The sequence below is a fragment of the Pectinophora gossypiella genome, chromosome 23, assembly GCF_024362695.1.
Source record: "Pectinophora gossypiella chromosome 23, ilPecGoss1.1, whole genome shotgun sequence".
NCBI lineage: Eukaryota > Metazoa > Arthropoda > Insecta > Lepidoptera > Gelechiidae > Pectinophora > Pectinophora gossypiella.
The window spans coordinates 6,765,502-6,782,162 of NC_065426.1; the positions used below are offsets into that span (position 1 = coordinate 6,765,502).

General features: G+C 37.5%; 1 protein-coding gene and 1 long non-coding RNA gene across 2 annotated transcripts in view; both read right to left on the reverse strand.

The window, feature by feature from the left end:
* Positions 1-1,359: 1,359 nt before the first annotated feature.
* LOC126377534 (dynein axonemal intermediate chain 2-like) lies at positions 1,360-7,555 on the reverse strand. Its single transcript, XM_050025325.1, has 7 exons — positions 7,359-7,555; positions 6,509-6,656; positions 5,322-6,056; positions 4,854-5,002; positions 3,929-4,091; positions 2,855-2,959; positions 1,360-1,810 (listed from the first exon to the last, which is right to left on the reverse strand). Exons 1-7 carry the CDS (start codon positions 7,553-7,555, stop codon positions 1,613-1,615), a joined length of 1,695 nt encoding a protein of 564 aa, XP_049881282.1. The 3' UTR covers positions 1,360-1,612.
* A 3,358-nt stretch (positions 7,556-10,913) lies between these two features.
* Positions 10,914-16,661, reverse strand: part of LOC126377651 (uncharacterized) — a 44,829-nt gene continuing 39,081 nt past the window's right edge. The window contains exons 2-3 of the long non-coding RNA XR_007567953.1: positions 12,385-12,557; positions 10,914-11,056 (exon numbers count right to left, since the gene is read on the reverse strand). This is a non-coding gene — a long non-coding RNA (uncharacterized LOC126377651). The remainder of the gene's footprint in view (positions 11,057-12,384; positions 12,558-16,661) is intronic.

Genomic DNA, 16,661 nt, shown 5'->3' on the forward strand with positions numbered 1-16,661 from the left:
ACTCTTATTCTAATGAACAACATAACCCAAAAAAAACGCTATGTTTGTCGCAATGTTTAGAAAAAGGAGCCTCATTTAGCATAAATTATGGCCGCAACAAAGCACTAAAGAATACCCGATAAGATAGTTTTCTAGTTTTTCGTAAACTTTCCACAGTCTACTGGCTTGAGATCGTCATTTAAAGTGTCTTTTTAAAGCTGCCCACTCGACCCTGTTTCTCCTGGGTCAAATTTTAGCATATCTTAATATCAGAGTAGTTAATAAAAGCAGGTTCTACGTAATAAAACTACGTCGTGGACGAAGGGGTATAGAGGGCTATACTCCATACATAAGTTTTGATGTCATTGTCTTGTGCATAACAATTTCATTCAACTAAAAACGGGTCCATCCGTTCTGGGAATCCATTATGCCTTTTATAAGGTTTAGATATTGTAGTCAATATAATGGAAAGTTGAATTAGAATACGGAAACGAAATAATTAGCTTTAGGCTGTTTTGTGTTATATATTATGCTTCTATGCTGTTCTGGGAGCATGCTTCTATGCTGTTCTGGGAGCATATAAAAACCATAGAACACGTTCAGCTGCTTCTCTTCCCGGGCATGTCGTAAAAACCGACAGAGGGATTGTGTCCTCTAACATGATGGACTAATGTTATGGGCGATAGGCTGATCCCTTATCACCATAAGGTTCATCATATCCATCTTTGGACTTCGTATCAACAGTGGCTGCAAGTTGTCTTTGATTACTTGTGGCTCTGCCCACCCCATTAGGGATTACGGGCGTGAATTTATGTATGTATGTATTATAGGATTGAAGAAGTAATTTATTTTGATCAAAACTCCCGGGATCAAATTTGGTTTCCTTACAACAAAATAAAGGTATTAAAATAATGTTAAGAGACTGTTCTTGTTACTCCAGATTTTGCGGGATTTTTTCAATACAAATTGCTATTGCTATCTGATGATGACTAATGAAATGTTACTTCATTCTATAGACTTTGCGTCGCACAGCAGGCTGTGCATACAGGCTTATTCCAGAACTAAAAGTTGAGTTGCAATCCTTATAGGTAGGTAAGAAAAAAATACGGTCTTAAAGTAATAATAAGTTATAATAGTTATCCAAGAAATCGTTATAACAATAAAACATTAATCAAAACTAAGTAAATGATCATATAAACAAACAATGACAAATTAAACATTATCAAATAATTAATTATATTCGTAAATATAGCAAATTATGAAGACAACAAATATAAAATTAATAATATCAATTACTAAAAACTTAAAATTGAAATCTAAATCTTTGTAAACAAGTTTATCAAATTAGCATAATAAGTATTCTAAAAGCATGTAAGTAAGTAAAACAATATATTAGACTCTGCATTTGAATGGAGATCGAAAAACACTCGTTCAGTACATTTGTCTAAAAGTAATAACAGAGTAGCAGTATTTGTTGTGTTTTGACTTAAGAATCGGACTTCACTAAAATTCGTGATAACAAGCGAATCACAGAGCACGAAATCAAATCTCGTTCGGCCGTTGCGAAATTCGACTCAACGCTCTGTAAAAACAAGTTGAAAATGGAAATGACAGAGGGAAGGAAGGAAAAATGTTACATGCTAGCTAACTCTTTCTTCAATATTTGCATATAATCCGTAGTGGCTTCATTTAAGTCGTGGTCGCCAATTGTTTGTTCAAGATCAGTGATAGAAGCGGCCGGGGAAGCCTCATCAGCTTGTTTTTGTTTCACCCGGATTTCACGAGCACGCGCTTCTAGGATACGCTCGCGTTTAGTCTCGCGATCGATAATCTGCAATACAATAAATTATATTATTTCATTTATTTATTTGGTGAAAAACTCAGGTCCGCCACAGCATGGGCATGCTGACCAGCTAGTTCCACCCACATGCAACAGATGGCGCCACCATTCAATAATGCAGGCCTGAAACGCGCTAACGAAGTTTGCACTGCACGACGCATATATAATTATAACATTCAACATGATACTAGTGGATCCTCGATCCCTAGTCACCAACTACCGAATCGTGGCTAGCGAGGTCCTATGCTCAGTTCAGTACCCTGAAAACATCCTTTGGCAGCCATCACACCGTCGGCGTCAAACACATATCATCTTTCTAGCGTTTTTACGGCATCCGGTAACTAAAAGAAGGTATTGTGATGGGTCTGATATTGTAGTCAGTTTGGTTTATAACTTCGTCTTCTATCGCGCGGATTGCGAGGTGGATGACCAACCTCAACAATTCTGGTATCAGGGTTGTTATTGAGCCGCCAAAGGCCGCTGACATGGCTCATGTGACGACTACGTACTTAATCAGTAAGCAGTAACCGGCTTGTGATTGCTGCCAGATCATCCAACCTAGCAGGTGACAAAACGGAGGGCACGTTAAGCCGTTGGTCCCGGCTGCATTAGCAGTCGTTAATAACCACCAATCCGCACTGGGCCCGCGTGGTGGTTTAAGGCCCGATTTCCCTATTCATCTATAGGGAAGGCCTGTGCACCAGCAGTGGGTACGTTAATAGGCTGGTGATGGTGAACAGAACGGCAACTCTTCGCCCGCACCAATTCGTATCGGGGGCCGACCTCATCCCCTATGGGTCTTACTGTTAAATTACCGTAAACCGCTAAGGAGTAAGAAGGATCGGGCGTGGAATGCGTCTCGCTCGCCCTTATGCCTTAGGCAGCACATGGTAAAGATTGGATTTTTGTATGGAGTATCCCGAATGATGCGGAGACATGTCACGTAATATTTGTTTCCGCCTCAACAGATGATTGTGGTTCCTTATTATTGTGTCAATTTACTGTTATTTTAAAGGATTATCAACCAACACTCACCGCTTGGAGAAGAAGTTTATCATTCTTATCGGATTCAGCGAGTTGACGAGACATTTCCACTAAACATATGTCACCGCTACGGTTGCCTATAGCTACCAGTGAACCCTGCAACGGACAATATAAAAATATTACTTAGTAACAGCCTCCGTGGTCTAGTGGTTAGAGCGTTGGGCTCACGATCTGGAGGTCCGGGTTCGATTCCCGATTGGAACAATTTTGAATTCACTTTGTGAGACTGTCCTTTGTTTGGTCAAGAAATTGCAGGCTTGAATCACCTAATTGTCCGAAAAAGAAAGATGATTCCGTGCTTCAGAAGGCACGCTAGCCCGCAGTGGAGCAGCGTGTTGAGTATGCTCCATATCCCCTCTGGTTGATTGAGGGGAGGCCTGTGCCCTGCAGTGGGACGTATATAGGCTGGTTATGTTATGTTACTTAGTGAATAAGGTTACGTCACTTTGGTCCTGTAGTATCTTACTTCTCAACCGGGGAGCGCTGGTTCGGACCTGCCACGAATGTAAGTGAAGTTTACATGAACGCAGTTGGATTAACCATTAACATACGGCGATACGGCTCACCACCGATCACGTTGGTCTAACAGAAAACTCGGTGAGGTGTGGGTACTCGTTCATCTTGCGATGGATTTACCTATGACTACCCCATTTATCAAAGGCCAATTCCTTGACTTTCCTATAAAACACGACGTTAACCTCAAGAAATCAAGTCAAGTCAAGGAATCAAGGAATTGGCCTTTGATAGACTGGAATGGAAAATGCTACACTGACAAGAGCGTGGCTCTTAAATTGATGATGATGACCCCATTTATATAGTCGTGAGCTTGTGCTATGAAGTTAAGTTATGCTTCCTAAACCAGGCGAATCTGTTATCTTAAGATTCAGTGCTGAAAAGCCCCTGACATGGCTATGAGCCACTCGTATTATGGTAAATAGTGTGCATAACATTACTCACTGTATTAGAAACAAACAGGGTTTTAAACCAAATACATACGAGAAGACTTTCAATAATAGTCCCAGAGTCATACATACAATAAACTCAGTCAAACCATCCCATACTTACCGATTCATGGAACTGTTGAGTAAGCAATGCGTTACTGCTAATCTGCATAGTAAATACAGGTTCGTGTTGTCTTCGCAGAAGGTCCCATATCGCCAAACGGCCGTCGGTGCCGCTCATCAGCATCATTGAGATCCTAGAGGGGCTCCAAGCACCGGAAGAATACCTGTTGTATTTAAGTTTGCTTTAATTTATATTTATACCATGTCCAGTGGCTGAGCGTTGGGCTCACGATACTGTGGTCCGCGTTCGAATCCCGGTGAGGACATATCACATAAATCACTTTAAGAGCCCAGCTTTGGTTCGGATATAGCAGACTGGTCGCCTGATTGTTCGAAAGAAGCAGGATCCACGCTTGGGATGGCATGTTAAGCCGTTGGTCCCGGTTACTACTTACTAATTTAAGTATGTAGTCGTTACACGAATCATATCAGGGGCCTTCGGCTCAATTACAATCCTGACACCATAACCCACACGATAGAAAAAGATACTCGTAGACAATAATACTTCGTACAGAATGGACACTTTCCACCCCGCACCAATCCGAGCTTCCTTACCCCACCCCCGATAATTATTACCGCGAGAATGCCAGACGTAAGAGGCACGCGTGGATATTGTTTTGTATTCAAGTCCATTTCTCTGACTTCACTGATACTGCGATTGAATAATATTTTTGTACATCTGTAGGCGTCACACATGCTGTGTAGCGCGTGCACAAAAGTTCATAAGTTCAATATATGTGTAAGAACGAGATTTTTGTATGAAGTGTCCGGGTTATGTAAATATCGCACACGGTATCTAATACTGTTACAGTTACGACACTATGAACTGTCACACTCACACTTATCGATTTTTCTTGAACTACATTTTTTCAGTCGATACAGTATTGGCTATTGTGAGCGATATGTATAACTATGTCGCTACATACCCGTAGCGTAATGGTGGTGACCATAGTATGCTGGACTCGCGGCATTCTTCGCTCCAAACGCGGACAGTCCAATCTCCAACAGTTAAGAAACATTTTGGAAAGGCTGGATTGCGTTCTACTGACATCACTGGCCCAGAGTGTGCGTTGTACTGCAAAAGATAAAATAAATATTATGACAGTTCCAATTATAAATATTTTTAGTGGTCGATCTGAAAAATCATCCCACGGAGATGCGAATTCTTTTACGCTAACTGTGAGTCTAATTCTCAAAACCCACAATAAATCACATCAAAACCTAAAATATTGCAACAAAATTTATTAGGCAGCCATACCTACTGCTTGAATTAATATTTTTTTTCTTTTTCATTAAAATGTCATTTATGTTAGTCCTCAAGCAGTCCAACTAATCAGTTGATTTTAATAAGTGCGTACTGAAAGAAATATGTTTATAAAAGGGATTGTAGTTACCGTCACAGGCAGTTTTTCCGTCGCTGTTTTACCTTTCCGGTTGCCACCAATAACCATTCCGTTGTCTGTGCCCACCATGAAGCGTGTAGGGATCGTAGATTCATACTCCATCGACGATACACCACACGCTGTCGCCATACTCTGTTCATCTGCATTGCTCTTCACCAAATCAATGATCATCTCATCAGTAGTTTCGCTTAGTTTTCTTAGGTCCCACCATTTGCAACAGCCGTCCGGGCTCCCAGAGAAGAATTCTTGACCTGATTTTGAGTGGATGAACAACACTTTACGAACAAGATCCCTATGTGCGACGTGCATTGGACATGTGCTCACAGGAGCGACGCCGCTTCGGCGGTCGAAAACAGTAACTTGTCCGGTTTCCAGTCCACCTATAAGGCAATTGCTGTCGCGTGGATTAAATTTGAAGTCAAATAGGGTTCCGGTCGGTTGGAAAACTCCATCAGGTGCATTGGCACTCTCAACATCCCACAGAAACGCGTATGTCGCCGCTTGCTTAGCTACACGATAGAAGTCGACGTCGACATAGCAAGCGGCAAATTTGAGCACTTCTTTGGGGTGCCAACAGATTGAGGATACCGGTCGGCCAAATGGGTCGTGGTAAAAATTTACAGTCCGACAACTATTCTTCTCGACTTCTGGCATTTTCTCCATTTCAGAATAGTATGTTCGGTACATATCGATCGCATTGTTTTGCAGTATCAGATGTTCCATTCCCTATGCAAAATAAAAAAGGATCATTGTCAATTTAATTTCGTGCCAAGTTCTTTCGAAGAGTCTTAAGAAAGTCGAGTTAGAAATTTGAAGACGAGTTGTCAACTTAGAACGTGAACACTTTTAGAATTATTTTTGTTTTAATAATAAAGTCATTCATTAACAACCATAAACATATCAGCAGACGTGGTATGCATAGTAAGAACAATGCAAGTCTTGGCTGATAAAAAAAACATTTTGTTGTCTCCCAATTATACTATCATGTCCATCATTACACGACACTACTCGTGGCTAACAGACATGATCTTAATGCATTTACACACCAAACTAAACAATGGCTTATTAATTTATCTTAAGTGCAATTTTCGCAAAAACAGTTGGCTCGACCATTACAGACGGCGATACGGCTCACCACCTGACACGTTGGTCTATAGAGTAATGAAACTAATACAAACCGGAGCCAAGGTATTAACACAATGTATGTAAGTGTCATCTTTCTCAACTTTCCGACGATAACGCTGCGTGGCTTCAGGGTCGTGAATGTTTATATCCTTTGCCCAGCCACCTTCCGAGTGGTTAGCGCCTGTGCACACAAACTCTGCCCTGAAAGTCACATAAAACCCAACATAAGCTCATGACTATATCCCAAATGGGGTAGTCAGAGGATCAAAGAGCAAAAGTTCAGTCACAAAGCCCAGCATAATGTCATAATTATAAAATTTATGTTTTTATACGTGTTTATTGGTCTATTGCAGAAAAGAACTTTAGAACTAGGAGGTCTAAAGTGCAACCAGTTAATTTATTACTTTGCAAGAAACTGATTGGACTTTTGCAGCTTTGCTTTATTTGCAGCGATCGCAAGATAAATTAAGTACCTACCCACACCTCACCGAGATTTTTGTTATACCAAATGTAGTGTTTACATAAGTACATAAAAACATCTTATTGTAATACACGTAGGTATAATTAAATATATAAATAAATATGTAATTATTATTATTAGTAACACTCAGTGTCCCACTGCAGGCATATGTAATATATTATAAAATACTTGAATCGATTCACATATATTCTGTCGTCTCGGGCAATGCACTACGCGGTGGCCACAATTAAAAAGTAAACTGTACGGGTATGTACGGGGGTGGAGTGAAGACGTAGTGTGTGGCAACGAGCCGATATTTATTTATATAATTATATTGAGACCAATACACTACACCAAAGTTACCATACAGAAAATCTTATTACAAATCGTTAATAATTCACACTTATTTACTAATTATGTAAGATAAGATAAAAATGGCTCACCTTACAGTATTAATACTATGTTCAGAAAAAGATGGTGTATTCTGAGTTGGTTGGTGAACTGGGTTGCGTAAGATGTAGTTCTTGTGTTCCAACACGTTCGTGGATATAGAATCGCACAAATCCGGGCCTTGTTCGCAAAACTGCGGTTGCCGGCCAAAGTTGAACCTTTTCTTCGTATACTGAACGCTGATTTCCATAGCTGCTCTTTATACAAATTCTATGAAATCACAAATAACTCAGTAAAAAGCGAAAATGTTTTATAAAATAAAATAATTTAATAAATTACATTACAAAAGCACGCTATTAAGTTTTTAAATGCTTAATTGTCATTTGCTGTCATTGGAATAAAGAACAGAATTTGTAAACCAGACTTTTCTTGTTAAAAGAATACACAAGGAAAGCAGTAGCTTGCATGCCAGCTATTGGCATGTGGCACATTGGGAGATTGTCATGTTTAGAATAAAAAAATAATAAATAGTTTTTAAGAACTCGTTAGATGGCGCTTAACCGACTTTACTGGTCATCCCAATAATATTGTAACGTTGGCAATGGTGCCAAAAGCCACAAAATAATAGCAAATAAGAGATTTGATTTCTGTTTTCCTTATTATTCGTTTATTTTCAGAACATAATGGGGAGTTTCCCAGTTAGTTCCATCATTATACATATATCAGAAATCAGAATAATTTATTCAACGTAATTATCATGGATAAACTTGTTGAAGGTCAATGTAACATTTTTGAATTTAGATTGAGAGTGTCAATGCACCTGATGGAGTTTTCCAACCGACCGGAACCCTATTTGACTTCAAATTTAATCCTCGCGACAGCAAATGTCTTATAGGCGGACTGGAAACCGGTCAAGTGACTGTCTTCGACTGCCGAAGCGGCATCGCACCTGTGAGCACATGTCCAATGCACGTCGCACATAGGGATTTTGTTCGCAAGGTGTTATGGAGGAGAAGAAATGACAAGAAACTGCAACAGCAACACCTTTTAAAAACCAATGATGGCATCAATGCCAGTGGTGTCAAACCACTTTACGAAAACTCCTGATTATTGTAACATGTACGTTTCGTTTTATGACTTTAAAATTACATTGAAGAATATCAGAAATAATATAACTTTGTATCTATCCAACACGACGTCCGTGTGCTCTATGATCCAACAGCTAGGAAAAAACAAAAAAATAAAATGCAAGTCTTCATTCTTTTCTTCTATCGTATGGGTTGAATTGAAAGACAAGTTACGCTATCGATGTACAGCAATAGTGTAGTTACACAGAAAAACTATCGATAGTATATACAGGGTGTTAGTGACATCGTAACGAATACTGAGGGGGATGATTCAGACCATGATTCTGAGTTGATATCAAGTGGAATTTTCCGTCGCAAAATTCATGATTTTTTTTAGTTTTTTTAAATTATTTTCAATTCTATACTTTTGCGACGAAAAATTCCACTTGATATTAACTCAGAATAATCAGCTGTTTCATCCCCCTCAGTATTCGTTACGATGTCACTTACACCCCGCACAAGTACATACTGTACCCATACAAGTAGGTATGGGCGTTAGTGACACCATAGCGAATACTGAAGAGGATGATTCAGACCACGATTCTGAGTTGATATCAAGTGGAATTTTCCGTCGGAAAATTCATGAAAATTTTTGTTTTTCTTTTTATTATTTTCTGTTCCATACTTTTGCGACGGAAAATTCCACTTCATATCATGTCAGAATCATGGTCTCAATCATCTCTCAAAGTTTTCGTTACGACGTCACTAACACCCTGTATAGTGCTTGCAATAGTCAGAAGGAATACTATTGATAGTATCGATGACTTTCAAGGTCAACAATGCGGGACTTTCCAATCGACGTTCCCCAAACTCATGGTATATGGTGTTGTTCAGTTTTCACGTGATAATTATCCTATCTTCTCATTTCTGGGTACATCATTATTTAAAAATGTAATTCAAATTCAAATTCAAAAATATCTTTAATCAGTAGGTAACATACACTTTGAATCGGCAATTTTTACATAACGAACGTCTCATCCGCCTAAAACTACTGCAGCTTCTCACAACCTGTATAGCCGGGGAAAAGAAGCTGCAAGAAAAACCTCGGCACAGGGCCCTAGACGTTCTTTAAAAAATTTAAAATAAACATAAAATATTGATATACAATTGAGTAATTTAGCTGCCTAATATCAGATCTCAGACAGTTTATCCCATGCATTGAATATCTTCTAAATAATCACTAACTTTATAATAACCTTTTTTGTAAAGTTTTTGTTTAACTACTGTCTTAAAGCAGTTGAAAGGCAAATTCTGAATGTCAATGGGAATCTTATTGTAAAAACGTATACATTGCCCCTTAAAAGATTTAGTAATCTTATGTAATCGACTGACTTGTAATGTAATGGCAGGGGCATTACATAAAAGCAATTGTTGCTTGGTATTTGGATCACAGTCATTATGTGACGACAGCTTCGCTGAACACCCAAAGTGTGCTCCTGGTGGTAGAACCAGTAAATTTTGTATGATCCGTAGTGCTCCTTTGGTGGTTTGGTGGAGCACATCTTATGTCGTTATATTTATGGTTCCACTTTACCCCTACAAAGGATGGAACACATGATGACTATTTTATTTGCACTTGACTCTGAAGAGTACTTCAAATAAGTTATAGTATCTCTACAATAAAATCTACTTAGATAGAACTACTAATTTGCATAGTCTTATAAGTAGCAAAATATATATTTTTTTTAACTTAGAAGGAAGAAAGTTTTGGTTCAATAAAATGTTCTTTATTCTTTAAATACTTAACATTATACATTTAAAACAAATATTTCAAGTACTTATTTCATTTTAGTAGTCCCTCCAATGTGTTCATAACTTAAAAGGAGCACGACAGGTAACTCAAAAGTTTCCCTTCTGTACCACTAAAGGGGCACAACAGAGCATTAGAATTTACCCGTTCTACCACCAGGAGCACACTTTGGGTGTTCAGCGGAGCAATCGTCCATTATGTATAGAATGATCTAGGTACCTATATTGCTTCTCTTTTTTTGACAAGAATAATAATGGGTGGAAGTTGTAATTGTAACTTGATGTAATAAAAAGGTCATCATTTATATTCAAAAACCGATAAAAGATGCATATGCCTGTTATCCATGAAATTAGAAGTTTAACCTAAGAAAAACCTAACAACGCCATCTATCGTGTTTTTGTCGAACGTCGATTGGAAGGTCCCTCATAGATAATTGACTATCGATAGCTCGGCAACAGTACTTAATTTAAATTATTTAAGCAGTTTGTTTTTTAAACAATTTATTATGAATATTGAAGAAAATTCAAATCTGTGCAATTTTACAGTTTCGATTTTGTAAACAAAAATAATAATAATATGGTTTGATCATTTACAATATTAAAATACACACAATATGAGTATGATAAATATATCTGAATATAATTAATAATACACACACTTTTACAGGTCAAAAACATTAGGGATTTTAATAATTATCCTCTTCCTCATAATTAACGGAAGACTGGCTTGTGGTGGCGTTTTTATTCTCTTCCGGATATACCCAAGATGCTGGTACGACGGCCAAAATAGCAGAGTTTTCCAGACATTTTACAGACAACGCATTAGGTCCCGGCACTCCCACGCATTTTCTCACGCAGTAGTTGACGTACAATCGCTTAAAATAAAAAATATACAGGGTGTTAGTGACATCGTAACGAAAACTTTGAGGAATGATTGAAACCATGATTCTGAGATGATATCAAGTGGAATTTGCTGTCGCAAAAGTATGGAACTGAAAATAACTTAAAAATAGAAACAAAAATTTTCATGAATTTTCCGACTGAAAATTCCTATTGATATCAACTCAGAATCATGGTCTGAATCATCCCCCTCAGTATTCGTTACGGTGTCACTAACACCCATACCTACGTGTATGGCTACAGTATGTACTTGTGCGGGGTGTAAATGACATCGTAACGAATACTGAGGGGGATGATTCAGCTGATTATTCTGAGTTAATATAAAGTGGAAGTTTCCATCGCAAAAGTATAGAATTGAAAATAATTTAAGAAAACTAAAAAAAAATCATGTATTTTGCGACGGAAAATTCTACTCGATATCAACTCAGAATCATGGTCTGAATTATCCCCCTCAGTATACGTTACGATGTCACTAACACCCTTTATATTTTTATTAAAGATTTACTATGGCTGGATAGAGTTGCTTCAGAACTATGCTGGGCTAATAAATAGCCAGTCAAGTGCGAGCTTGACTCGGCCACCGAGGGTTCCGAGGTTTTGAGCTTGCCACTATTCTCCATACGCCGAAATAGGTCGCGATTACTTTATCAACTGCAAAAGTTTGTAATTTGTAAAATACATCTTTGTTCCATGAATAAATGTATGATACAAAATACATCTAGGCTCAAGATCTGGAGGTCCGGGTTCGATTCCCGATGGGGACATTGTCGAAATCACTTTGTGAGACTGTCCTTTGTTTGGTAAGGACTTTTGAGGCTTTTAATCACCTGATTGTCCGAAAAAGTAAGATGATTCCGTGCTTCGGAAGGCACGTTAAGCCGTTGGTCCCGGCTATTAGCCGTAAAAACACTTCCACCAACCCGCAGTGGAGCAGCGTGGTGGAGTATGCTCCATACCCCCTCCGGTTGATTGAGGGGAGGCCTGTGCCCAGCAGTGGGACGTATATAGGCAGTTTATGTTACTACTATATCTTTGCATTCCATTGATTTAAAAGCTTTATTTTTTTTTAAAGATTCAAGTAGCCATATTAGTGTTATTTCTTAATTTAAACTTGAATCCTTCACCCGATTCCGAGAAAAAGGTCTTGACAGACAGACGAACGGAAAACCCGTATATTCCGTTTTTTTTTCCTTTTGAGGTTCGGAACCCGAAAAGTCGCGTCTTGTTTTCTATATTGACATTTATTATGGGTTCTTATATTATTAATATTAAGTTTTATTATAATTATATTTATTCATCTTACTCCATCCTTCCCACAGACAGGCCAATACAGCCGTGGGCATTTGCAGGGCCTTTGGGTGTTTTCCTCAATGAAACCTTTGGGCGGCTTCAGAAGATAAGGCACGTCGACTCCATATTTGTTAGGGAAATCCTTCAGCAATGGATATTGACAAGTTGTTTCTCCTAATATGGATGCTGCAAAGAATCGTTTATAGAAATATTTATTAGAGGCAGAATGATTTTCCATAACAGTTTACGCACCTTCTCAGGTAAACTTAAATTAATTGAAAAATAAAAAAAAACTTTGCGGCACGCTAGGATGGCCGTTTTGTACTGTCAGTCAAGTTTCGTATTAATTACTTACTATTTTGGAGGAGCAAATAACTGTACTTTATTGTCAAAAGTGACTTGCAGTCATTCATAAAATTTATCGAATTTTTTTATCTGTACTTCTTGGAATATTCGTTCGAAATTCAAGCATTCGATTATAACTTTTCGATAAATAATTCGTCATTTCACATCACTATTGTAATGTGTCAAAACGGCCATCATCGGTGCCGCTCGTTTTAATACGTAACAGCATTTTTTACTCAATTTAATTTTCGCGCCCTTTCGGTTTACTTCATTCATTCCGAAAAGTTGCCTATACGCAATGGTCGGTATTATAGTTAGGATTTAGACCAACAGCAGAGTGTTTGTCATAACACTTATAAGTTCTGGCCAATCACAAGCTGGGATTGGCTTGATTGTGGCGCCTCTGTCGGTATAAGTTAGTACCTTCGCCGGTTTTCTGGAGGCCACACGATGCGCTTGGAAAAAAATATTTCTCTTCCACATGCGTACTGAAACCCAATCGCGAGTGATTGAACTAAGGGTTAATTAAATACACTACAAGTGGCGTAGTGAGGTGTAGTGTTCAATGCTAATAATTGAACTAAAAACTTTAGAACCGTCTCATTAATATTGGAGCACGTGTCTGGGACCCCGCCGACGAGGTGATGAGCGCTGATGCTGGATGCAAGAAACGTACATATATACTAGAAGGTAAGATTTTCAAAACACAGTTTCTTATTAACTTTCTGGAAAAATCATCACGCGATAGTTTTACCTGTGACTACCCTAAAAAATAAATTCATCAAAAAGTGGGTTTGGTATAGCTTTTTTCAAAGATGTTGCAACCTGTATTTTTTATACACCCATAAAATAAAAGTTAATTAGCTTTGGTAGGCTAAATACTTTAGTATTTTTAAACGATATTGTTCTTTAGTTAGTCTTCACCTTTTATGTTGTTAAATAAAATTTAGTGAAACGCGGGTAGGTGCTTAGTTCAGCATACGGCAGATGTTCCCCTTGACTATCCCAATTGGAAATAATAATTATATTCTTTAGTTCTGGTATATTCTCTATTACGTAAACATCATGACATATTTTTAAACATACATAAGAAAAATTACAGCACATTTGGGTGGTCTCTACGACAAAGTTAAATTACCTATGAAAATGTGACAAAATAATAATAATAATAATAAAACTTTTTTATTAAAGGTAAAAACCCAATAATATCAAAAAAACTTTCTATTTTTCTATTTACCTTATTTATGAATTTAAATAAATAAAATATTTTGTCACGATTTTTTATGACGTCATAGGTTGCTTTTTCATAAAAAATCCGTACTAAGTCATTTTCGTGTTTTGACGTTTAGTAAAAAGTAACTGATTTGACTAGTGTCCTATATCAGCTTTTTTATTTTAGCTAATTTTTTTTACAAAGGTGAAATTCCGAGCAACGCCGCAGACAGCACTGCAGTCGGCAGCGGCATTCGGCGTCGACACGTGGCGCGACGGCATGACGTTATGCGGCAATATTGGTCAGTATTCATTTGTATAAGACTGATTAAATTTGATTTTTTTTTTTTACTGAGTTAATAGAATTTATCTGAAGTGCAGTTTACAGTTTTTATATGGAAATTTTCTTTATTAAAGTAAATGTATTATGTGCGTGTTTTTTTATAACGCGCGTTATATAAAATAGGTATGGGTGGGTACTTAGTTAATTTTGCGATGTAACCTACCTGACTGTAAATCGTATTTAAATGCGGCGGTGCTGCGAGCTACGTCTCTTGATAATAGATTATTTTGTCATTTTCTCTGGAAGCGAATCATCAATGCCTACATACTAACTAAGTAAGCATGTATTTTCTAATCACGAAGACCGGTGAATTTAAAAAAAAGTCTTTTTTCTATTTAACTTATTTATGAATTATAATATAGCAAAAATTTACACGATTTATTATGACGTCACAGGTTGATTTTTCATACAAATTCCGTAGTAATTTTTGTGTTTTGACTTTTAGTAAAAAGTAACTGATTTGACTAGTTGGACTAGTGTCCTATTGGCGGTCTTATAGTTGTGCTTATATTTTCTTATTTCAACAAAATATAACATAGTATCACGCGTTTGTCCCCAAAAGGGTAGACAGAGGTCCCCCACTTCTAGCCAGCTTTTTAATTTTAGTTTATTTTTTTAAAAGGTGAAATTCCGGCAACGCCGCAGACAGCACTGCAGTCGGCAGCGGCATTTGGCGTCGATATGTGACGCGACGGCATGACGCCATGCGGCAATACTGGTCAGTATTAATTTGTATACGACTGATTGAATTTCCATACCCCCTCCGGTTGATTTGAGGCGAGGCCTGTGCCCAGCAGTGGAACATATATAGGCTATTTATGTTGGTTTGTATGTTTTTGTTTGTTTGATTGAATTTGTTTTTTAAAGACTTTTTTTTAGACTGAGATTATTAGTCTGAAGTATAGGTTTACAGTTTTAAATGGAAAATTTCGTTATTATATTATGATGTGGGTATTTTGTATATCGCGCATTATATAAAATAGGTGTGGGTGGGTACTTAGTTCATTTTGCGATGTACGTCTACCTACCTGACTGTAAATCCTATTTAAATGCGGTGATGCTGCGAGATATCTCATGATAAAAGTTTATTTTGACATTTTCTCTGGGATCGAAACATCAATGCCTACATACTAAGTAAGCACGTATTTTCTAATCACGAACACCGGTGAATTTAAAGAACGTCTTTTTTCTATTTAACTTACTTATGAATTATAATATAGTAAAAATTGTGTCACGATTTATTATGACGTCACAGGTTGCTTTTTCATACAAATTCCGTAGTAATTTTCGTGTTTTGACTTTTAGTAAAAAGTAACTGATTTGACTAGTTGGACTAGTGTCCTATTAGCGGCCTCATATTTGTGCTTATATTTTATTATTTCAACAAAATATAACAAAGCATCACGCGATTGTCCCCAGAAGGGTAGACAGTGGTCCCCCATTTCTCATCAGCTTTTTTATTTTAGATATTTGTTTTAAAGGTGCAATTCCGAGCAACGCAGCAGACAGCACTGCAGTCGGCAGCGGCATTCGACACGTGACGCGACGGCATGACGTCATGCGGCAATACAGGTCAGAATTCATTTGTATACGACTGATTGAATTTGATTTTTTTTTGACTAAGTTAATATAATTTATCTGAAGTGCAGTTTACAGGTTTATATGGATTTTAAGTAAATATATTGTGATGTGGGTGTTTTTTATAACGCGCGTTATATAAAATAGGTTTGGATGGGTACTTAGTTCATTTTACGATGTATGTCTACCTACCTTACTGCAACTCCTACTCAAATTCAAATTAAAAAATATCTTTATTCAGTAGGTAACATAGTTACAATTTGAATCGTCAATTTTTACATAATGAACGTCTCATCCGCCTTAAACTACTGCAGCTTCTCACAACTTATATAGCCGGGTGCGGCGGTGCTGCGAGCCATGTCTCTTGATTATAGATTATTATCATGAATCTATCTTACGACTTGCCCTTATGCCCTTCTATTTCATTTTCAGGTAAGTGATTTGATATTTTCTCTGGACGTGAACCATCGATGCCTACATACTTACTAGGTAAGCATGTGTTTTCTAAACTCGGACACCGGTGAATTTAAAAAACGTTTTCTTTTTTCTATTTAACATATTTATGAATTGTAGTTCAGAAAAATGTAATAACAAGTGAATCCTGTCAAGATTTTCTATAACGGCACAGTTTGCTTTTTCATACAAGTTCGTGTTTTGACGTTTAGTAAAAGAAACTAATTTGACTAGTTGGAAACTAGCCTATTGGCGGAATTATAGTCGTGAATTAAAATTTTCCTATTTTAACAAAATAATTACAATATAGCATCACGCGTGTATCACCGAAGGAGGTGGACAGAGGTGTATAATATATA